This window comes from Canis lupus, chromosome 19, assembly GCF_048164855.1.
Source record: "Canis lupus baileyi chromosome 19, mCanLup2.hap1, whole genome shotgun sequence".
Lineage (NCBI taxonomy): Eukaryota > Metazoa > Chordata > Mammalia > Carnivora > Canidae > Canis > Canis lupus.
This window is the reverse complement of record NC_132856.1, coordinates 56,603,090-56,627,493: the sequence shown is the minus strand read 5'-3', so window position 1 is coordinate 56,627,493 and position 24,404 is coordinate 56,603,090. Positions and strand designations below refer to the sequence as shown.

Genomic DNA, 24,404 nt, shown 5'->3' with positions numbered 1-24,404 from the left:
GCAGGACCCCCGCATGACAGGGATGGCCAGGCCTCCCCAGCGTGTTGGGCCAGGGGGCTGCTGCTCGGTCTCCTGGCTTCACTGGGGTCCGCCCGCTCCACGTCGTTGCCTTGGAAGAGGAATCAGTGGGTGCTCAGGAGCGGCCTCAGGAGATGCAGCGCCGCCAGAGCAATTATTGGGCCCTGGCTGTATGAAGGCTCCTTCCCACGCGCCTTCCTGGGCCGCTCACTGCAGCCCCGTGAAGTGGGTGTTGTTCTTTTTTTTTTTTTTTAGATTTCATTTATTTACTCATGAGAGACAGAGAGAGAGAGAGGCAGAGACACAGGCAGAGGGAGAAGCAGGCTCCATGCAGGGAGCCTGATGCGGGACTCGATCCCGGGACCTGGGATCACGGCCTGAGCTGAAGGCAGACGCTCCACCGCTGAGCCACCCGGGCGTTCCTGAAGTGGGTGTTCTTGCTCCTGCTTGGCAAGCGGGGGAAGCGGTTGGTAGACGCCGCAGAGGAAAGCGGCCCCGGGCTCAGACCTGAGAATTGGGACTTGAGCCCCAGGCTCAAGGAGGCCGCTCAGATTCACAGTGAGCGGTGATCCCGCTGCTCCAAACGGTGGAGGATCTGGTTCCTGGGGCGGGGGACGGCGTCCCCGGGTGGCAGCCTGCAGGACGCAGGGCATCTTCCTGCCCCCAGGGTCAGACCCCGACCCCAACCCGGCACAGTGGCCTGGGAGCCCAGCTGCTCGTTGCTTCACCCTGCATCGGCTTGCAGGGCTTCAGAGGAGGAGCTCGTGGCCCCAGACCTCTAGTCTGAGAGAAAGCGGGGTCACGTAAGCTGGGGGACAGGTGCACGGCTGCTCAGGCTCCCAGCGGGCCTGGTGCCTGAAGTCACTGGCAAGGCGAGCCGAGCGGCTGGGAGCCCAGGCTGGGGGTGTCCGCCCGCAGCCCCCCCCCGGAGCTGCTTGGGGCATGCCCGCCTCAGCCCCCCGAGCTCCACAGGGGTCACCGCCGCGTCCTGGGCGCCCACGCGTCGGGGGAGCAGAGGGCTGGGTGAATTCTCGGGGGAGTGTCCCCCTCAGGGAGCCCGGGCCCGCCACCCCCTCCACCCCCGGATTCCAGAACTGTCATCTGAGCGGTGTTTACAGGGAGGGGAGCGGAGCGTCCCGGCCCCAAGTTAAAGATAGCTCGGCCCCGAATCACATCGCAGCCCTGGGAGCGCTGGCACCGGGGGCGGCACAGCAGGGCACCGACCCTGTGTCCCCGCAGCCGGCGGGTGTGGATTCCCGCGGGACAGTCACAGGGACTGGACGAGGGAGCCCGAGTTCCCTCCCGGACCCTGGCCCCTGTGCTTCCCGTAGGTTGCAGAAGAGACTGCGTCGAGACTGCGTTGGGTGGGACCTTGGAGACCCCCCCCCTCCGGGCAACTTCACCCCCTGCCCAATGCCTCAGTGTCCCCTCCTGAAAGCTCCTGGACCAATAGTTTTGAGCCTATGTCCCCTCCTCCGGGAAGCCCTCCCAGGTCATCGAGAGCATCTCAGCCGTCCTTGACCCCACGTAGAACTTGAAGCCCCGAGATGATCCTGGTCTTTTTATCTGCCTCCTTATTTGTTCCTTGTGTCCCCTTCCCTGGAATGTCGCCTGCACCAGCTCGTGCACCGTAGTGTCCCCGTGCCTACAAGTGGGCCTGGCTGCAGTAGTTTGCTGAATGAATCCGTGAATTCACAAGGAGGCCCGTGTGCCCGGACGAGGGTTGGGGGGGCCAGGCAGGCGGTGCGGGGCCTCCCGAGGTCTCGGGGCAACGGGCAGCCACTGCCGCTCCAGGCCCAGGGAGAGGTCCCCGGGTTTGAGCTTGGAGCTTAGACCAGCTGGGGGTGGGGGGGCTGCACCGGGGCCAGTGGAGCAGGAAGGCCCTGGCCAGGAGCCTGCGTGGGAGGCGCAAAGGCCAATGTCCCCCTTCCCGCCACTTGGGGCCAGGGGAGCGGCGTCCGGGTGGGATCGTCCTTCCCTGGAGGGTGCCAACCCCCCTCAGAAAGCTGAAGTAGGGGTGCAAATAACCCCAGGAGCGAAAACTGGGAATTGGAGGAAGAAATGCACAAACAAGGGGTCCTGGGCGGGCTCAGTCAGAGGAACAGGTGACTCGATCTCGGGTGGCGAGTTCGAGCCCCACGTTGGTTGTCGTTTCCTTAGACAAAACTTTATTTTTTAAAGATTTTATTTATTCCTGAGAGACACAGAGAGGGACAGAGACACAGGCAGAGGGAGAAGCAGGCTCCCTGCGGGGAGCCCGATGCGGGACTCAATCCCGGGACACAGCGGCCACACCCTGAGCCACCCAGGTGCCCCAATAAATAAAATTTTAAAAAGTAAAAAGAAGATAAAAGTGCACAAAGAATGGAGAAAAATCAATGAACCCAAAAGCTGGTTCTTTTAAAAGTTAAACATCAATGTGACGAGTGCTGCGTAATGCATAGGAGTGAGTGTGGGATCACCGTGTTGCACACCTGAAACTACTATCCCTGTATTAATTACACAGGAATTGAAAACTCTGTTACAAAATATTTTATTAAGAAAAAAGTGAAAAGTAAAAAAAAGAAAAAAGTGAGGGCAGCCCGGGTGGCTCAGCGGTTTAGTGCCGCCTTCAGTCCAGGGCCTGATCCTGGGGTCCTGGGATCAAGTCCCGCATCAGCTCCCTGCATGGAGCCTGCCTCTCCCCCTGCCTCCCTCTCTCTGTGTCTCTCATGAATAAATAAATAAAATCTTTAAAAAAAAAGTGAAATGAAACACATCTGGTGGGGGTGCTTCTGGATTCGGCCCTCCGGCCACCAACCTGCCACCAAAGCTCTGATGGGGTCCAGGTTCCTCACTCCGCGAACAGGCCCGCCCACTGGGCGATGTGGGGCGGTGGTCAGGACGGCGCCCGTGGAGCTTTCCCGAACCTCGGGCGATGGTCCGTGAGGATGTCCTGGGGCACAGGAGGCGCCCAGAGCTGCAGGTCCCATCTGACACCCGGGCTTTCAAGCTTTATGTTCCTTGACCGATTGTGTGTTTAGCAAAGCAGTTTACAAACGTTATTACCGAAAATGACCAGGATTTAAAGGCCAGTTTGTGAACAAGTGCTTCCCGGGCCCACGTTCGCCAGCCTGAGGCTGCAGCCCGGTGGCTTCCCTGCGGTCGCCAGGCTGTGCGACCATCGCCGGGCTCAGATCCCAGGAGGGGCAAAAAAAAGTGAATTTTCAAGCCTGTTTAAAGAAAATATATTACACGACTGGACAAATAGAAAAAGTAAAGTAAGTAAGAGGACAGAGGGCGGGGCGCTCGTCGGGGCCACCGCAGCCCCCCGCTGGGCCAAGGTAGGGGCGCGGGGTGTGAGGAGCCCCTTGAGGGGCCTGGGGGACCCCAGGGGAGCAGCAGGGAAGACGGGACGTTGGGCCAGGCCCCCCTGAGAGGTCAGGAAGCTCCTTGGGACGAGAACAATTTTCTAAACTTCCCTTGGAAATAGGACACCCTGGCACCTCCCGGGGCTATAAAAAGGCCGCGGCCACGGACCCGCTAAAAATAAACGCTCCGGGCCCAGAGGCGCTGGGGTGACAGGGACCCTGCTGGGGGCCTGGAGGAGGTGTCCGCCCTCTCTGGGCCGTGGTCCCCAGCAGCATCGGACCGGACGGCGCCCGGAGACGCAGTTAGTGGGGCTGTTTACGGGGCGGGGCAGGGCCTGCACCCAGGCCCTCTAAGGGGGGCTGGGCCCCTGGGCCTCTCCAGCCCCAGGAAGGGGGGAGCTGGAACCACTGTCCCGTGGCGCCCCCTGGTGGCTCACCGTGCTCACTGCAGCACCCTTGGAGCCCCACAAGCGCAGCATCGTCTTCGGGGGCAGGAGGGGCAGGTAGGTGACAGGTTCTCAGGTCGAGCACAACGGCACCCCCACCCCCACCCTCCGGGGGCGCCGAGCTACCTCCCACCACGGGATCTCGCTTGGGCTCCACCTTCCGCCTGCAGTAGCCTTCCCTTCCCGGAATGCCTCCTCCAGGAAGCCTCCCACGACTGGCCCCCAACTCCAGCGCCCCCACAGTGGCCTCTGCCTCCCCCATCGCACCCAGGACCACCCTGCCTGCAACCAGCCACCTAGCGGTGTGTCTGTCTCCCCCGCCGAGATGTGAGCCCCGTGAGGGCAACAACAGGGCTTATGTTACTCGACATTTTGTCCACCAGCTCTGAAACCATCCCTGGCATACAGTAGGTGCTCAATACACACTGTTCAATGAACAAAACGAACGAGCAGGACATTCACCAAGAGGCAGGAAGGAAACATGGAACAGAGTATTGCTTGTCTGTTTAAACTTTTTTAAAAAGAAAAGATTTTAGGCGGGACAGAGTGGCCAACGGCCTGCAGAGCAACATGCCTGTTTTATTGTGACTAGTGCGACACATACCTCACCCATGACTCCATCTGTGAGAAAGACACTGCAGTGGTAGGAAACACAGAGAATGTGGAAGACTGCTGTCAGAAATGGATGGGAGAGCAGGCTCAGAGCCTGATCCACAAAACAACCGCTGCATCTCAACCAGGAAAGGTACCTCCTACTCCATTCTGGGCTCCTCCTCCTGCAGGGGCAATGATCCCACCTCCCCCCAGTCTCCCCAGTCCTCCTCGCCCTGGTATGATGCCAGCCCCCATATGGGGAGCCCTCCCATGATGCCAATGATGGGCCCTCCTCCTCCTGGGATGATGCCAGTGGGACCTGCTCCTGGAATGAGGCCACCTATGGGAGGCCACATGCCAATGATGCCTGGGCCCCCAGTGATGAGACCTCCTGCCCGTCCCATGAGGGTGCCCACTCGGCCAGGAATGACTCGACCAGACAGATAAGGAGAGACAGGAACCTCTTTATATTCATTTTATATTACTTGTTCTACTTCACCAGGAGATCACGGTGCTGTGACTCTGGGTGTTTTCTAACAGCATGACAAGGAAGACTTGCTTCCCCTTCCTATCAAAGAGAGAATAGTTTTTGCAGGAGAGTAGTGGGACAAAAAAAAAAAACAATTTTCATTTGTATTGTGAAATATGAAAATAAAATTGTCAACTGTTTTAGCTAAAAATAAAATAAAATAAAAAAGATTTTATTTATTTGAGAGAGAGAACACAAGGCAGGGGGCGGGGCAGAGGGAGAGGGAGGAGCAGCTCCCCCCCCCCCCCGCCCCCCCCGCTGAGCAGGGAGCCGGACCTGGGACTCGGGATCATGACCCGAGCTGAAGGCAGACGCTTCACCGCCTGAGCCCCCAGGCACGCAAATAGATTATTTTAAAGATAATAAAATGTGCACATTAATTCAAATTCATTTTTAAATTTTCTTTTTCAAATTCATTTACTAAGCACCTGCTGCGAGCCAGGTACCGGGGCCCAGCAGTGAATCAACAGATCCGAGCCCATCGTCTGGGGAAGGCAGGTGTTAAACAATGTGCTCGGCGAATAAGGGACTTTGTTAAGTAATAATAGCGATTTGGTCTCGGAGCGCTAAGCACGAGGGGCTCGCGCGCGCCCCCTGGCGGGCAGCCGGGCAGGGACCCAGCATTTAACCTCCGAGAACTAGTCGCCCGGTACTGATTCGTGTCTCACGGCTGTTAGAGAAGGGGACATTAAAAAATAAAAACTCCCGCCCCCCATTTCTCGGCAGGCGGCCGCGGGGGGTGTGCGCCCCCAGCCGCCCGCCCGTGTGCGTCCCGCGCGCACCTCCAGGAGCTCTCCCCCCAGCCCACGGCTCGTTCCAACATAGGCCTCAGGTCTCCGCTGACTTCCTCCTTCCAGAAGCTTCTCTTACCCCCGCCCCCCGCCCCCCAGGCTGGCCAGTGGTCCCCTTCCGGCCTCTGCAGCCCCTACTCTTCTCCATCACAGGCCTAACCCCCGCCCCAGGTCCCGGTCCCCACCTCTGGCGGTGGACTGTGAGCCCCGGGAGAACAGAACCGGGTTGTCTCGGGTCACCTTGGGGTCTGGTGAGCCTCATAGTGCACCCAGTAGGAGCTCAATAAATGCGGACTGGGTGGCTCAGTGGTTGAGCGTCTGCCTTCGCCGGGCCTGGTCCTGGGGTCCTGGGATCGAGTCCCAGTCGGGCTCCCTGCCTGGAGCCTGCTTCTCCCTCTGCCTGTGTCTCTGCCTCTCTCTCTCTCTTTCTCTCTCTCTCTCTCTCTCTGTGTCTCTCATGAATAAATAAATAAATAATCTTTAAAAAAACAAAAAATAAATGCGGGCTGGATAAGTGGGGGGATGAAGCCACATGGTCGTCACCCGCTGCCCAGGGAACTCCGCGGGGCAGGGACAGCACCCAGCACAGGCCTGCGTGCAGCAGGCGCCCCAATCCTGTTCCTCCAAAGGATCCACTCTCTGAACGCCTACCGCGGGCCACACGCTGTGCTGGGCCCTGAAGACACCACAGTGACCCAGAGAGATCCGGGAGCCACAAAGGGGACGGGACTATTTCACAGAATGAAGCATACAGGCACACACAAAAGCAATGGAGGCCATGCATGAACAGTCTGCACCATCCCCGAATGGGCTGGAACCCAGTAGAGAGACACCGGCTCCTTCTTCTGCCCCTAAAGGCTACTTCAGTGCTGTGTGACCTGGGATAAGTGACTTCACCTCTCTGGGCCTTCATTTCCTCATCTATAAACTGGGGACAAGGATAGTCTCCAGCTCCTGGGCTGTTGGAAGGATGAAATAAGTTCATCCAGCCCAGGATTTTCCTTCCTTTTTTTTTTCTTTTCTTTTCTTTTTAAATATTTTATGTATTTATTTGACAGAGAGCGAGAGCACAAGCAGGGGGAGCAGCAGAGGGGGAAGCAGCCTCCCCACCGAGCAGGGAGCCCTATGCGGGCTTGACCCCAGGGCTCTGGGGTCACGACCTGAGCCGAAGACAGACGTCCCACCAACTGAGCCACCCAGGCGCCACCGGCCCCGGGCTTTCAAAATGCTTGTCCTTTAAACACGCTGGAGTGACACAGGGACCCGCAGAATTCTGGAGTCCCAGGCCTGAAGTCACTAGGACCGCATCCGGATGGGAAGGAGGAGGCCCAGGACAGGACGGGGCTGTGACTTGTCCCAGGTCACAGTTTCTCAGGGACCCCATCACCCCATCAGCTCTGTTGCCTTTGCTCTGGCCCCAGGCTCAGGGCTGTGCACCCCCCTTCCCGGTCTGTCCTCCCCAGAGAGGCCATCAGAGGGCGCCTGTGAGCACCTGGGGCCTGTGCGCCTCTGCCCACCGCCCTCCAGGAGCCCCCTGTCTCCTCCCTGTCCTCCCCTCCACCCTCTCTCCCCTTCCTCGTGTTCCTCCAACATGACGGGCAGGGCCCTGCCCCAGGACCTTTGCACAAGTTGTTTCCTCTGCCCAGAAAAATCACTCCTGTCCTCAAGCTCTTCTCATCATGACCAGCTCCTCTTCCTACGGGTCTTGGCCCTAACACCGCCTCCTCAGAGAGGCCTTCCCTGGCCACTTGGGGCAAAGTTTTTCCTCCTGGGCCACTCCCATCTCAGCGCTCAGTCCTTCTGATACCCCTCCATTCCTGATGCTGTCAGGTTCCTTCATGTGAAGACTCATTCACCACCCCCTTCCCTCCGCCTCCACCTGAAAGAAGAGCAAAGGATGGAGTGTGATTGCCTTTGCCCCCCACCATGGCACGCCAGTGCCTGGAACAATCCGGGTATGCAGTAGGCACTCAATAAATGCTGCTCAAATGAACTGCAATCGGCCAGTTATTTGCTGCTAGCTCTCACCCCCGTGATCAGAAACCGTCCGTCCATGTACCCGGCCCACCTCGGCGCACCCTGGAAGCTGATCTCCGGGGTTCCTCCCTAGGTTTCACTTCAGTGCTCCGGAGGCTCCAGGAAGCTGAGCCCCGACAAAATCTGAGTCAGCGACGAAAATAACAAGTGGTATCTGACGGCCTGGGTGACTCAGCTGGGCCGGCCCTCCTGGGCCCCAGGAAAGGGAGGGAAAGGCTTGCAAAGTTAATGTTTGAGTGAACTGTCGGGTGGGAGGGGAGGTGGCAGCTTCCTGGCTCAGCCAGCCGGAGCTCACCCTTCCTGCACTCCCTCCCTTGGAAACTATAATCCCCCCACTTCTGACCCATGTGTGACCTGGGGCGGGGGGCAGAATTCACCCCTTCGAGACTGTTTTCCCCATCCATAAAATAAGCCCAGCGGTATAAGCTTCTACTCTGAGCGAGGTCAGTTTTGGGGTTTAAAATGGGTTCAGGAGTGCCAGGCTGGCTCAGTGAGTGTAGCATGCGACTTAATATCTAGGTCCTGAGGTCAAGCCTCACCTTGGGTGCAGAGATTACTTTAAAAAATAAAAAAAAATAGGGCACCTGGGTACCTCAGTGGTTGAGCATCTGCCTTTGGCTCAGGTCATGATCCTGGGGTCCTGGGATGGAGTCCCACATCGGGTGGGACTGCTTCTCCCTCTGCCTGTGTCTCTACCTCTCTCTGTGTATCTCATGAATAAATAAATATTCTAAGGGATCCCTGGGTGGCGCAGCGGTTTGGCGCCTGCCTTTAGCCCAAGGTGCGATCCTGGAGACCCGGGATCGAATCCCACGTCAGGCTCCTGGTGCATGGAGCCTGCTTCCCCCTCTGCCTATGTCTCTGCCTCTCTCTCTCTCTCTGTATGACTATCATAAATAAATAAATATTTTTTAAAAATAAAATAAAATACGTTTGGATCTCCAAAGCCTGCGGAATCCATAAAGTGAGCGCCCAACAAATGTTAATTCTTTCTCAAAGGTCTTTGACCCTGGAAAAAGATGAACCCCCTCCTCTCTGGGCCTGCAGTTAATGAGCACTATCCCTGGAGCCCCAGCGTCTCCCACAGGATCTGTGGACAACCCTGAAGCCTCAAACCCATTTCTCAGATGAGAACTCGAGGCTCAGAAACCAGAATGCCCGTGCCCAAGATCGGATCTGAGCCCAGCCGGATGGGGGTGAAGCTCCTCGGCAAAACAAAAAGAAAGGGGGCCACAGCGGTACGTGCTAAATGTCTCCCCGAGTCTTTTCTCTCCCTATTCTCCAGCATTAAAACCAAAACTTTCAGCAAAGCACACACGGCCCAGCGGAAGACTACATTTCCCAGCATCCCTTGCAGCCGAGGGCCCACGTGACGACGCTCTGGCCAATGAAATGGGAGAAGCTGCACCGCGTCCGGTCTTGCCTTAGGCGGGGAGAAGCGAGCTCCGCCCTTCCGCTTGCATTTTTGGGACTAGTTTTCGTCTCCCCGACGGGAACGGAGCCGCGGGAACATTCAATAAATATTTATTATAGTTAAAACACAGTCCCCACGGCCCGGGCCCGCTCGCCGCCACCCCCGCCCAGCTGAGAACGCGCGAGCGCCGCATCGGCTCCCGGCCCCCCTGCGCGCCAGCGAGTCCTCCGGGTGACGTCACCGCCCTGGGATTCCCCCCTCCCCCCGCCCCCGGGAAGGCTGGGGGTGACCCCAAGCCCCGGGTCCTCGGTCACTCTGCTCCTTGCGTCTCGTCCTCGGGCGCCTGGGTCCCTCGCTGGTTCCACATGTGGTTGTTGACGCCCAGCTGCACCATCTGCGCGTGGTGGATGATGAGGGGCTGCAGCCCCGGGCTCTGCGGGGGCGCGGGGGGCGGCGAGAAGGCGGGGGGCTGCGGGAAGGCGGGCGCGGGCGGGAAGGCGGGCGCGGGCGAGCCGGCCAGCCACGGCGGCGCGGCGGGAGGCTGGTGGCCCAACCAGGAGGGGAGGGGCGGGGGGGCCCCCAGAGGCCCCGGGCCCCCGTAGGGCCCCTGAGCCCCAAATGGCATGTGGCTCCCGAAGGCCGCCCGGAGCGCCTCCATCTGCGCCTGCCACGACGAGCAGCTCTGGAGGTAGGCGGAGTAGGCGGCGCTCAGCGAGGCCACCTGCTGCCGCTCGCCCTCCAGGTGCTGGCGCTGCTGCTGCAGGGCCCGGATGTCCTGTTCCTTCTTCCACTGGGCCTTGCGGGCTCGCAGCTGCTGCGCCTTGAACGTGTTGACCACCCTCCTGGCGAAGACCCGGGAGTGCTCGTCCAGCCACACCAGGCTGCTGAGCAGGCTGCACGTGTCCCGGCTGAGCTGGGCCTGGGAGCTCTCCAGGGGCAGGAAGGGGATCACGCAGTCTTGCCACCCGTGCCGCGTGAGGCTGCTCATCAGCGACTGGCTCACCTGATGCAGGCCCAGGCGGCAGTCGAGGTTGGGGGTGAGCAGCAGGATGGTGAAGGCCGAGTGGTTGATGGCGTCCTGCAGGCAGTGCAGCTCGCCCCGCCCGGGCACCTGGAAGTCCTCGCAGAAGGTGGCACCGTCGGGGACGCCCAGGGCCTCCAGCCGCTCCCGGACCCGCAGGGCGATGTGCTCGTCCGCCGCCGCGTGCAGGATCACAAAGTTATAGAATTTCTGTTCCGACTCCAATTCGGGAGAATTTGGAGAAGGTGGACAGGGGTGCGAGGGGACCGGGCCAGTGGAAGGAGAGGTGGATGGAAAAGGGCAGGGAGGGGACGTCCTCAGGGCTGAGGGAGGAGGTGGGCTGGGGTTGGGCAACTGGGAAGCGGTGTCTTCTACAGGAAGTGGGAGTGGGGTCTGGTCCTTGACAGGGCGAGCGTTTCCAGAGGGCAAGGACAGAGAGCTGGGGGCTGCCAACATTTCAGTGCATTCCACGGGGTAGTGGGTGCCCATCTGCCCCGCTTTGGGGGGGTCGGGCTGGTCACTGAGGCTTGCATCTGGGACCACGTCAGGAGGCGGCGTGGGGACTGGGCTGTTTGGTAGCATCCCGGGGCTGGCAGTCTCTCCCGATGAGGGGCTGGCAACCTCCCCAGAGGAGGGGCGGGCAGTCTCTTCCAGTGAGGGGCTGGCTGTCTCCCCCGGTGAGGAGCTGGCCGTCTCCTCTGGTGGGGGGCTGGAAGTCTCCCCCCGTGGGGGGCTGGCCGTCTCCTCTGGTGGGGGGCTGGCAGTCTCTTCTGATGGTGGCCAGCTCACCTCCTCAGGCTCCTGGCAGCCCGTGGGGGCAGGCTCGGGCACCAGGCTGGCCTGGGGCTCGTCGCACAGCTTGCTGGGTTCATGGCAGCTGCGGTGACGGCTGAGAAAGGGCATGGTGGGCGACTCGCTGATTTCCAGATTGCTGGCCAGGGAGGCTGGGCTGCCGGTGGATCTCAGGGAACGGCCTCGGCTCCAGGCCGAGGGGTCCTCTATGGGCTTTGGAAGGCTGCGGGCGCCTGAGGGTGACACTGAGGATGCTGGGAGGCAGCCCAGATCGGAGTGAAGGGGCTGGAAGCTCCCCGGGTCCCCGACGATGCCCCACCCACACCGGTCCCGGGCCTCTCCCTGGAGCTCGGCCAGCCGGTGGTCATCCCTAGAGCTGAAGGTCCGGAGGGCCGCCTGGTAGGCCAGGTCCCGCATCGTGGCCGGGCACAGGTTCTCCTCGGTAAGCAGGTGGTACACCCGGGCAACTGCCCAGGACAAGTCTGGTGGCTCCTCGGGGGCCTCGGCACCATCCATGCCGGCCCACTGGTGCGCCACAAGCCGGGCCACCGCGTCCGCCTTCAGCGCTTCCAGGGAGATCCTGGCCTCCGTCTCCCGGCCCAGCTTCAGGAGCACCATGGCGTGCAGGAGGTCTGCCCCCCGGCAGCCCAGGCGCAGGGTCTTTAGCTTGTGCTTAAGACGCAAGAGCTTGTCCTGGCCTGCAGCACCTAGAATGTCAAAGGCGCTGGAGAGCGACAGGTCCGCGCAGGCCATGGGCACAGGTAGGTGCGGCCTTCGGCAGCAGAAGCACTGAGCGGTGGAGGCATGTTCCACGCCACCTGCCTTCCTGCATGCTCGGGGTCCCCTAAGTGCTCACCATACCGAGTCCCATGGGGGATGCTGCGGCAGACCTGTGAAGCAAGAGAGACACGATCACCTCCCGAAAGGGGGCAACTCTGGCCCAGACACCCCCACCTGCCTGCCTCCAAATACCATCACAACCTATCAACATGACAAAGACACGTCACCTCTCGCCATGTCACCTCTCTCCATTTCCTTCTCCACAAGATGGTAGCAACCCACACTTGCCTGGTGTCACCCAGGAGGTAGGCACTACTATTTTCCCCATTTACAAATGAAAAAAAAAAAAGTGTGCCAGAGATGTGAAGTCACTGGCCCAAAGTCACACAGCCGGTGGGTGACAGAGCTGGGATTCGAGCCCATGAGATCTGGCTCCAGAGGCGGTGTGCCCAACCACAAAGCTATACTGCCTATTGGGAATAATAAGCCCACTTATGGGATTGTTTCAGGGAACTGTGCTGCCTTAACACATGGGGAAATTCTGAGCCAATGACTGGAAGTCAGTCGGTGCTCATTACATGTTTGCTAGGGAGGTAATCAGGCTTCTGGACGATCCCCGGTGACCTCCATCCTGGTCACAGCCCAGGGTGGCACTTCCAGCAGTAAGCCAGTGCCAGCCTCTGTGAGTGGAGGACTCCGGCACAAGCGATGGGCTATCCCCACTGACATCAGGTTATAAGACACTGGCTTTCTCTCTGTCACCCTGTCGGGGGTAAATCGCCCGTGACCAGCCTCTGGAGAGGCCCACGGAGCGAGGAACTGACGCCTCCCTCCATCAGCCACATGAGGGAACATCTGGACTCCCGGCAACTCCAGCCCCGGTCGAGCCTTCAGATGACACGGCCTCGGCCCACAGCCTGACCTTGACCTCGTGAGACAGCCCAAGCCGGAGCCATCCAACTCCTCTTCCTCCAGCTTCCTGACACCCAGGGACTGTGTGGGATGATAAATATTTGTTGTTTTTAAATTTATTTTTAATGTCCTTAAAAATATTTGACAGAGTGAGAGAGAGCACAAGCAGAGGGAGAGGGAGAAGCAGGCTCCTCAATGAGTCGGGAGCCCTATCATGGGATTCCTGGGATCATGACCCTGAGCCGAAGGGAGACGCTTAACCAACTGAGCCACCCAGGCATCCCTCGTTTGTTTTTATTTTTTATTTTATTTATTTATTTTTTAAAGACTTTATTTATTTATTCATGAGACACACACACACACAGAGGCAGAGACCCAGGCAGAGGGAGAAGCAGGCTCCACACAGGGAGCCTGACATGGGACTCGATCCCGGGACTCCAGGATCATGCCCTGAGCTGAAGGCAGGCGCCAAACCACTGAGCCACCAGGCACCCCTTGTTCGCTGTTTTTAAACCACGATGTCCTGGGGTGACTTACTCAGCGGCGGGTAACTGGTACCGGTAGCGATGGCAGCGGGAGGAGCTAAGCGTTCGAGAGAGCCAGCTCCGTGCCCGCAGCGCGGCCAGCCATGTGGGGGCCCTTCCTTTCTCTCCATTTCTCAAAACCTGCCAAGCTGCTTCCTACGTCAGGTTCCCCACGGGTGCCCCTCCCTCTGCTTGGGGTGCTCCCTCCGCAGACCTTTGCCACACAGACGCTAGTCTCATCATTTCGGCTCTCGGGCTGATGGCACCATCTCGGGGGCCCTGGCCATCCACGCCGTCCCTCCCGGTCTGCCTCCCCCACGTCACCTGGTTCCCCGCGACCCCCACCCGCCCCGTGTGTCACTGGGTGAACTTTGCTTGTGTCTTCAGGCTTTCATGTTTGCCAGCTGCCTCCTGCCCAGCGGGCACCAGAGGGTGGGGCTGAGCCTCTCCTGGCGCCCCGGGTGGCTGAACTGCAGAGCGGGGACCTGACCTTGTGGAATGAATGGAGGAGGCCAGAACGCATAACCCCCCACGTGGCGGACGGAAAAACAAGGCACGGGAAGAAAGGCTTTCCCAAGGGCACACGACGGGAAGCTAGAGAGGGTAACCCAAATCCCATAGCTGAGGTCACCAGGTTCCCTAAGCGCGTCACAGTTGGACTTAGAAAACACAAAACAGGGATCCCTGGGTGGCGCAGCGGTTTAGCGCCTGCCTTTGGCCCAGGGCGCGATCCTGGAGACCCGGGATCGAATCCCACATCAGGCTCCCGGTGCATGGAGCCTGCTTCTCCCTCTGCCTGTGTCTCTGCCTCTCTCTCTCTCTCTGTCTCTCAGTCTTTCATGAATAAATAAATAAAATCTTTAAAAAAAAAGAAAAAGAAAACACAAAACAAAACGCAGCACTGCAGATCCATTCCGGGAGACAGAACTTTATATGCCCTTCCGCGGGCCTCGGGCCTGTGTCTGGTCCACCCTAGTGCCCACGGTGACACCCCTAGGTTCCAGACCAGTGCTGCTCAGCGGAGAACAGCTCTGACCGCCAGTCCCCTCCCCTCACCGACCCTTGGCACCGTCTGGGGACAGGTGGGCATCATGTCTGCAGGGAAAGGTGCTCCTGGCATCGAGTAGACGGGCCAGGGATGCTGCCCACTCCCTCTCCCCCGCGAAGTGCCCAGGACCCCATCGCCCCCGGGGACAAACAAGGATGCAGCCCCAAATGTTGCTAAGTGCTGACATCGATCCTGGTCTAGAGCAAAAGGTGATTCATGGATCTCAGACCATGAGTCACAGCCCTCAGTGTGCACATGACTCAGCATTTTTTAAAAAATTCATTATGAGTAGATGTGGGGCCACTGGGGCACCAGGACCAAGGTCAAAGACTCCAGGAAGGTCAGATACAGGCCAGAGAGAGCATGCGGAGAGCCAGCACTGGGGGCAGAGGCCCAAGGGGGACAGGACTGAGTTGCCCCGGGAGCAGGGCACAAGTTCGAGAAGTGGAAGAGAAGGGGCCGAGGGGCCAGCCCCCGGGGGGAAGGATGTAAAGAGGCGAATTGTTGTCTGGCTGTTTCAGAAATAGAAGTGGCCTGAGATGCTGACATGCAGACTTGGGGTGGGGGGTGAAGTAGCACAGACCCCCCCCCCAAAATGCAGCCGACTTCCTCGTGGGGAGGACAGGCAGCCAACAAAGGAGTGACATTCACAGCACCACATGGGCAGGGAGTAAATGCCCCCACGGGAAACACGAGGAGGCGAGGAGGGTCACGGAACCCAAGAATCAGGGGTGGGTGTTCACAGTCTTAACGTGGTTCAAGAGGGCCTCAGTGACAAGAGGGACTTCGCCAGGACATACAAATATGACCCTGAGGGACATCTGAGGGAAGAGAGTCCCAGGCAGAGGCAACAACCTGTGCAAAGGCCCTGGGGCAGGACCAGCCCGTGGTGATGGAGGAGCAGCGAGGAGGCCCAGAGGGTTCCGCGAGCGAGGGGGGAAGGGAGGAGGAGGGGAGGGCAGGGAGGGCAGGGGAGGGGACCGGGCGGGTCCTGCAGGGCTCTGTGGGCCATGGGGAGGTCTTGGGCTTTCACACAGAGGGAAGTGGGACCTTAGACCTACCTAAATGTGGTGGCTGTGACGTCTGTGTGTTGCCACGAGGAAACACCATTCCAAGGGACCACACATCCACGAGATACTTCAAGAGGAGCCAGAAATGCAGTTTCAGGGAACTGCTAACTCTTGCCAAGTTGGCGATCAATCCAAGTAGTTTTTAAAAGATGTATTTATTTATCGGAGAGAGGGGGAGCAAGCGGCAGAGGGACGGAGAGTCTCAAGCGGGAGAGTCTCAAGCAGAGCGCACCTGGGGCTCGATCTTGCGACCCTGTGGTCACAACGGGAGCCAAAACCAAGAGGCAGACACTCAACCGGCTGCACCACCCAGGTGCCCCTCGTTTAGTCTGAAGAGCCCTTGTGAGCTTAAAAAAAATAAATAAGTGGGCCAAGATGTAATCTGTGGAGTAAAAAACCCTAAACACATTCATCGCATGATAAATAATGACGTGTGTAAAAAGGAGGAAGGAAAACGTCCATACCAGCAGTCATGTTCACGCCGGCCTGGCATTGGGCCCCACTGAGCAAACCAGGGCCGAGAGAAGAAAACAGAAACAGACGCTTTCCTCTTGGGGCTGACAGGCCGGGGGGCATGGTATTTATAGATCATACGTTCATATAAAATATTCGGGGTAGGGCAGCAAAGTGGGTCGTGCCTACGTAGACTATGTGTCACCTGGTGGAGCTCCTTAACTGGGGACCCGGTCCAGGCCACTGCGCTTCCCGCTGTCCTTCAAACTTGCGGGGCACGCTCCTGCCTCAGGGCCTTTGCACCGGCTCCTCCCTCAGCCCGCAACACTTTTTCGCCAGGCTCACGCTCACCCGCTACCCTCCTGCAGATATATTTTTTTAAATTTTTTTTTTATTTATGATAGTCACAGAGAGAGAGAGAGAGAGAGAGAGGCAGAGAGAGAAGCAGGCTCCATGCACCGGGAGCCCGACGTGGGATTCGATCCGGGGTCTCCAGGATCACGCCCTGGGCCAAAGGCAGGCGCCAAACCGCTGCACCACCCAGGGATCCCAGATATATATATTTTTAAAATTAAGATCGGCTTGATGATGGGGCATCTGACTGGCTCAGCTGGAAGAGCATGCGACTCTTGATCTTTGGGTCGTGAGTTCAAGCCCCACATTGGGTGTAGAGATTTGTTAAAACACACACACACACACACACACACACACACACACACACACACACAACACCAATCAACCAGGCATAACTGCCTAGGACAGAGATCAATGACACTCCTGACACTGTGCTGAGCTGCCCCGGGCAGAGGTCACTGGCTCTGTAAGCGAAGTTTCCCGGCACGCAGCCACACCCATTCACCCCCACGCCGCCCTGCGTGGCCCCTGCCCGGCCCCACACAGAGCGGATGGGCCGCAGCAGTGATCACAGCGCCTGCAGAGCCGAAAAGACTCGCTCTTGGCCCTTTGCAGGAAACGTTTGACAAGAAACAGGCGTGTGAATTTCTTCCCCCCTCAGCAAACGTCCTGGAGACGACACAGCGGGCCCAGCTCTTTGGCACGCATGTTTGTGATCACACAACCAAATGCCTCTCTCTCTCTCTGTCTCTCTCTCTGCAGCCATGTAATTATTTTGAAGCATCACGGGCTGTTCTTGGCTGAACCATGTCCCCCTGAAGAATTCCTACGTGGCGCCCTAACCCCCAGGACCTCAGTCTTTACAGAGATGCTAAGTTCAAATGACGTCATTGGGATGGGTCCTAACGCAGCGTGACTGGTGTCCTTGCAAGAAGAGAAGGTGAAAGTGACGTCTGGGGGGCTCAGCAGTTGGGCGTCCGTCTTAGGCTCAGGGGTGACCCCGGGGTCCTGGTTCCCTGCATGGAGCCTGCTGCTCCCTCTACCTGTGTCTCTGCCTCTCTCTCTGTGTCTCTCATGAAAAAATAAATAAAATCTTAACAACAACAAAAAAGAGGAGGTGAGGACACAGAGACTCCCAAACGGATGACCCCGTGAGGACGTGAGGTCCGCACGCCCAGGGGAGACTCCTGGAGAGGAGCCAACCCTGCCCACAGCTTGAGCTCAGACTGATTTCTCAGACGCGCGAGAAAATACATTTCTGGTGTGTAAGCCTCCCTGTCTGTATTTTTTACGGCAGCCACATGTGGCCACTGCGCATTGAAAATGCAGCCACAGGGCAGCCCAGGTGGCTCAGCAGTTTAATTAAGCGCCTGTCTTCGGCCCAGGGTGTGATCCTGGAGATCCGGGATCAAGTCCCACATCGGGCTCCCTGCGTGGAGCCTGCTTCTCTCTCTGCCTGTGTCTCTGCCTCTCTCTCTCTCTCATGAATAAATAGATAAAATTTTAATAAAAAAACATAAAAGAGGGGATCCCTGGGTGGCGCAGCGGTTTGGCGCCTGCCTTTGGCCCAGGGCGTGATCCTGGAGACCCGGGATCGAATCCCACGTCGGGCTCCCGGTGCATGGAGCCTGCTTCTCCCTCTGCCTGTGTCTCTGCCTCTCTGTCTCTCTCTGTGTGACTATCATGAATAAATAAATAAAATCTTTAAAAAAAAAAAAAACATAAAAGATGAAAAAAGAAAATGCAGCCACTGCTACAAAGGAGGAGCCGAGTGTTAAATTGTGTTCATTTTCTTTTTTTTTTTAACTTTTTTTTTCTTGGCCTTCAAGGGTCTTTTTTTTTTTTTTAAGATTTTATTTATTTATTCATGAGAGACACAGAGAGAGGCAGAAACACAGGCAGAGGGAGGAGAAGCAGGCTCCCTGCAAGGAGCCCGATGTGGGACTCATTCCTGGATCCCAGGATCACACCCTGAGCCGAAGGCAGATGCTCAACCGCTGAGCCACCCAGGCGTCCCTTGTGTTCATTTTCAACTCATCGAAATGGAAATGGGTAAGGCGAGGCAGCGCAAAATATCCTCTCCCTGTCAAACACCGTCTTGTTCTGGGTGGACCAGATGTTGCTTTAACTGCTGAAAATACAGCGTGGGAATCGACATCTGGTAAAACACCAGATTTTGAAGAATGAGCATGCACCAAAAAAAAAAAAAAAAAGAAGGATGGGTAAGATGCCCACGAGTAATTGGATTTCTATTGGTTACACGTTGGCTAGATAACGGCACGTAAAATGCACAGAGAGAATGAGGTTTTCCGGCTTCGCTGTTCCCCTTAGTGAGAGAGCTGCTAGGAAGGGTAGAAGGGCACAGGCGCCGCCCCTTACATTTCTGTTGGGCAGCGAAGGTGTAGACGCTTGCACAACGTCAGTTGGATCTTTCTGAAATTAGAAAGATCGATACCTGGAGGATGGCCTGAGACCCCCGGCCCCCCGCCCGCTCCCCGGCAACAACGAGTCACAGATCAACTGTTCTTTCCACTTCCCGGGGACTCCTGGGAGCAGCTGTGTATACAACCTAAGAAGAAACAACCCCCAGATGTCTTGACACGTGCCCAACAATTTTTAGTAGATCAAAGGCACAGGGTTGGGGGGGCGGGAGTGGGCCTGGACGTCAGGTTCCGTTTCACGCCGTGTTCACTCTGAAAACCCATCAATGTCAACACTTCCGCCGCACGTCCTATTCTGGATTCATGTTTTATATCAACAAATCTTTAAAATAGGGGTCGCCTGGGTGGCTCAGCGGGTTGAGTGTCTGCCTTTGGCTCAAGGCGTGATCCTGGAGTCCGGGGATCGAGTCCCGCATGGGGCTCCCCTGCGAGGAGCCTGCTTCTCCCTCTGCCTGTGTCTCTGCATCTCTCTCTGTGTGTCTCTCATGAATAAATAAATAAAATCTTTAAAAATTGGGCAAGAGAGAGCGGTTGGTAGGAGCACTTGGGGTTCCCATCTCAGCTTTAGCACCTCCAGGCTGTGGCCTAGGGCAGGACACGGGCACACGGGCGCCCGAGTGTCCTCATCTCTGAAATGGGTGCAATGAGAAGCCCTATCTGCCAGCGCTGGCAGGGACTGAAGGGGTCCACATGTGTACAACTGTCAGGGCCGCTCGTAGCACTTTGTGAGGCTGCTTGGGCATTAGCAGGCACAGGGCTTGGAGCCCCCCAAACTCCAAATGACGAGCCGGGCTCAGAAGCAGCAAGACAAGGACCAACCGCACCTGCATTCCCGGAAAATTTCTACCCCCTCCCGCAGAAAATTCCAAGAGCCACATAGCCAGGCTCCACCTCCCCCCTGCTACAGGCCTGAGCCCTGGCTCAGTGGCTGCACCAGCTTTGCCCGCCTCCCGGGACCCGCCGCCCCAAGGTGTCCCCCACCCACCTGGCCTGCCCTGCCCAGCTCCCGCCCCACCTGCCGGGTTGCATTCTGCACCCCCGTCCAAGGCCTCCTGGCCAAAGTCCACTGCGCACCCTGCACAGCGGGCACCTGGTGGGATGGAAGCACCCACGGGGTGGGGGCCTCGCTCTGCCCCTGCCAGCCTGTGGAACCCACTTAGGTCGGGTTCGTCGTTTGTGAACAGAACCTGAAAGTGGCCGTCACCACCGGCAAGAGCTCAGTACAACAGCACAATAAAGCATAAGAATCAACCAGTCTTGGCAAAACTGATTTTTTTTTCCCCTTCCTCTTTTTAAAACATTTTAACCAGGGCGCCTGGGTGGCCCAGTCGGTGATGCGCCTGCCTTCCGCTCAGGTTGTGATCCCGGGGGTCTGGAGATGGAGTCCCCGCCTCGGGCTCCCTGCTCAGGGGGGAGTCTGCTTCTCCCTCTGCCCCTCCCCCTGCTTGTGTTCTCTCGCCCGCTCTCTCTCAAATAAATAAAATCTTAAAAAGAAATAAATGAAATATTTTAACCACATCTGGCTCACGCCCACTCCTTCCTCTCCTCCTCTCGCAATGCGCTGGGCAAATATTCGTGGAGGACCTACCATGTGCAAAGAGCTGTTGCAGGTGCTGTTGTGGCCCACGACGCACAGGTCTTCAGTCCTTGCAGAGCTCACGGTGCAGTTGGGGGGGATAATGGATGAGAGATCGATCCACTGCAGAGAATGAGAAGTTCATGCAGAAAATGAAGCAGGGCGTGGTAGTGAGGAACAGGGAAAAGAACTACCCAGGACCGAGGAGCAGGGGAGCCTCTGGGAGGAAGTGAATGGGAGCTGAGACCTGAAGGAGGGGAGGGTGCGACTCAGGTAAAAATCTGGGGGAAGAGAGCTGCAGGCAGCAGGAGCAGCATGTGCAAAGGTCCTGGGGTAGGACAGAGGCTGGTGTGTTAGAGGAACAATGAGGACGCCCCAAGTGGCTGGAGCATAGTGAGGGAGAGGGGAGAGAGGGGCAGGGGGGAGGACTTAGGCTTTTACCCTGAGGGAGGTGGAAGCCCAAGGGGGCTGTGAAGGAAGGAGGGTGGGGTAAGACTAGGGGCTCCCTCTGGTGACTGCTTCGGGGAGGATGGACTGTGGGACCAGGGTGGTGACCACCCTCTCAGGCAAAGCAAATGATGGGGGCTGGACCGGGTTAGGGGGGGATGGTTGGATTTGTGGATAGTTTGGAGAAGGGGAAAGGAGCAGGAGGCGAGGAGGGCATCTGGGCTTTTGTCCTGATGCTTGAGACAAAAAATGTGGAAAAGTTGGTTTGTGATTAGAAGACAGATATCAGTCCTGTCTCAGGCATGACTCATTGATTGGTCCTCCCCATGGGCCCCTGCCGCCTCCCTGACCTCACCTCCTCCCATTCCCCTTCGCTCCCTCCCATCCCGCCACATGGTTCCTTAAATACACCACTCTTGTTCCTGCCCCAGGACCTTTGCACTGGCTGTCCCCTCGGCCTAGGACACCCTTCCCCAGATAGCCACATGGCCAGCTCCACAGATCAAACAGTTCAAATGTCACTTCCTCGTCAAGGTCAGCCTTGGCCACCCTGCCCAAAACTGAAGCCTATTCTCCCACACTCCCTGCATTATTTTTCTCCATCCCACTTCTTCTTACCTGACACTTTAGATTTCCCAACTTACTTTGTTGGACTATGCATCATTTCCCACCTGAGTGAGCGCCACTAAAATAGGGGCGTTTACTTGTCTTATTCACAGCCGCGTGTAATGGCAGGCACGCAGGAGGTGCTTAATACATACTGACTGAATCGATCAGTCCATGAGTGCACAGAACAGCACCTGGCACACAGTAAGCGCTCAATAAACGTTTCCTGCTGAATCCTCTGCCCCACAGGACAAAAGGTCTACTCTGCTCCCACCAGGACGGGCGGGCGCATCACAGAGGCGCAATTGACCCCTCTGGCTGATTAAGAAACGTTACAAGGAGACAGGGAGGGCCAGACGTAGCCAGACTGTCCTTGGAAAATACGCAGGCGACCAAAGGGGCATTTGTTCACTAAGTGTTGCCTGAGCACCTGCTACGCCGTGGGCACTGTGGGAAGCACATGGCAACCCTACAAGTTAGGCCTAATTTGGCTGCCTGTTTGCACATGAGAAAAGGAGGCAGAGACAGGTAGAGCCACTTGCCCTGGGTCACACAGGAGCAAAGTGAAGGCGCAGGAGCAAAGCGGACAGCCGGGCTCCAGGCCCTACCCCTATTCACTGAGCACCTACTAAGTGCAGCCCCTTCCCATGCCTGGGTCTGCGCAGTCCTCAAGCCAGGCCAACGGAGAAGCAGCTGGGTATCTGCTGCCTGCATCTGGCACGCCTCACCTCAACCATTCGTGGTGTTTGCTGGTCACCCTGGCCGAAGACCCTATGTGGGCACTACTTGGCCCCTGCGGTGTGCCCGCGCATACAGCAGGTGGTTCAGAAATGTGTGCTGAAGGAGAATGCACGCCCCTATTCAGAGGAAACAGAGGCCCAGGCAGGAGCCCCCTGCACCCACCTGCCCACCCCCACCCCAGGCTGGAACCCACCCCCTCCAGTCCTGGGGGAGGTCCTCCCCAACCTCCTACTTCATCCACAGGGAAAGGGAAGAAATGGGGTGGGGGGCTTGCCATGAGGATCTCCTGGGGCCACCCAGGCCTGAGGCCTGAGTGGTGATGGCAGCCAGCACCCCGCAGCCTGGCAGCGGCTCCTAGGCCCATACCAACCAACAGGCACTACCGGAAGGGGGTGGGGAGTGAGGCCTGGAGGATCTCGGTGGATGGGGGCCCTGGAGCCTCTGGGAAAAGTGGATCCAGGGCCTGGAAGGGGCTGGGGGTGGGGCGCTGGCCGGGCAGGAAGACCTGGGGCTGGGGCAGAAGGCCCCCAGGTCGGGGGAGAGATCAGAAACCTGGGTCTGTGCCGGCGGGTGGAATCGGGCAGGGGGGAGGGTGCTGGAGAGGAATCCCCAGGAATCCACGGAGCTGGAGAGAGATCGGTGGCGTCGGGAAAGAAGTGGGGTGTTGGGAGGGACCCGAGGGGGGCTGGGAAGGAATCCTGGAGGGTGGGGTGGACTTTGAGGTGTGGGGAAGGAATTCAAGGTGTTGGGGAGAGGTCTGGGGTGCTGGGGAGCCAGAGCGGGGAGCGGGGATGGAATCAGGAGCTCGGGGCGGACCGGGGCCACCTGGCTGGGGAGCGCAGCGCTGGGGGAGGCGCGAACCAGGAGCGCCAGGGCGCGGAGATCTGAGATCCGGGCGCGGCGGGTCGCGAACCTGGGGAGGAGCCGCAGGCCTCGGGCTGCCCGGCCACACCCGCCCTCCCGGCCCGCTCGGCCCTGCACCTACCCGGGGTCCGCTCGGTGCGACGGTCCGCGCGGGCGGCCTGGCCTGGCGACGGTGCCCGCGGGTGGCGGGGCGCGGGTCGGGGCGCCCAGGGCGCGCGGCGGCTCCACCCCCGGCCTCCGCCCGCCCCTTCCGCGTCCCGCGGGCAGCCAGGCAGGAAGGTGAAGTCACACTTTCCTCCCAGGACAGGGAAAGTCCCCGAGGGGCCCCGCAGCGGTGCCCTGCGCGCCCCTCCTCCCCGGAGGGGGGTTCCGTCTGGGGAGGGTATGGGGGGGACCACAGAGGGACGGAGCCTCCCCCTCCGGGCGCCCGCAGTCTAGGGACAGTCACCACAATTTAAAAATGAGATAATCTCAGCTAGTGATAATGCTTTCCACGGAATAGAACGGGGAAGGGGGGGCGAGGTAGGGTAAGGGGGGGAAGGGCTACCCGAAATTGGGAAGAAGGGGAACCGTGGCCACCATGGAGGGGCTTGGGGATCCCCGGTGGCTAGAAGACGGACAGCCAAGATGGCTTATTTTTATAAGATTTTTTTTTTTTTTTTTTAATTCATGAGAGACACAGAGAGAGAGGCAGAGACACAGGCAGAGGGAGAAGCAGGTGCCCTGCAGGGAGCCCAATGAGGGACTGGATCCCAGGACCCCAGGGTCACCCCCTGGGCATTAGGCAGGTGCTCACCCACTGAGTCACCCAGGCATCCCCTAAGATGGCTTATCTTGAAGCTGTGAAAACAACATGCAAAAGTTCAGAGGAGGTCCTAACCTTTTGGGGGGGTCCCAGACCCAGCACACACATGTCCCTTGATCAAAGTTAAGGTGTGGGACCGTCCTATTAGGGACCCGTGACACTGTTTTGTTTTTGGATCAGGAAGAAAACAATGAATCCAGGTCCACCCTGGATTATAGTCGTCTTTACACCAACATGCTTGTAAATATAATTTTTGTTTGTTTATTTTAATGGGCAAAAGGACCTACAAAAGTCGGAATGCCTCTGACCACGTTTCTTTGTCAGTTTGCAGAAGCTCAGAGCCTCAAAAAAAAAAAAAAAAAAAAAGAAGCTCAGAGCCTCTTCTCAAAATACCATTTGTAAAAAAAAAGAAAAAAATTGTAAAGATGTGGAAAACAAAACACGAGAGGTTATAGGGAAGTCCGTTGTGCTGAAAAACATTTATTAAAATGTGTTTTAGAAAAACTACTCAGTGGGATGCCTGGTGGTTCAGCAGTTGAGCATCTGCCTTTGGCTCAGGTCATGATCCCCAGGTCCTGGGATCGAGTCCTGCATCGGACTCCCCGCATGGAGCCTGCTTCTCCCGCTGCCTGTGTCTCTGCCTCTCTCTCTCTTTCTCATGAATAAATACATAAAATCTTTAAAAAAAAAAACTACTCAGTGATCCATTATCACTAAACGGATAAACACAATGTGGTCCCTATGCGGGAATATTAGTCAGCCTTCAAAAGGAAGGAAATTAGACATTTGCT

At 57.9% G+C, this 24,404-nt stretch overlaps 1 protein-coding gene and 1 pseudogene across 1 annotated transcript; one reads left to right on the top strand and one right to left on the bottom strand.

The window, feature by feature from the left end:
• Positions 1-243: 243 nt before the first annotated feature.
• TICAM1 (TIR domain containing adaptor molecule 1) lies at positions 244-23,069 on the bottom strand. Its single transcript, XM_072787723.1, has 3 exons — positions 22,930-23,069; positions 20,163-20,273; positions 244-11,882 (listed from the first exon to the last, which is right to left on the bottom strand). Exon 3 carries the CDS (start codon positions 11,743-11,745, stop codon positions 9,490-9,492), a length of 2,256 nt encoding a protein of 751 aa, XP_072643824.1. The 5' UTR covers positions 11,746-11,882; positions 20,163-20,273; positions 22,930-23,069; the 3' UTR covers positions 244-9,489.
• On the top strand, positions 4,172-5,030 carry LOC140611479 (U1 small nuclear ribonucleoprotein C-like; annotated as a pseudogene).
• Positions 23,070-24,404: the final 1,335 nt, after the last annotated feature.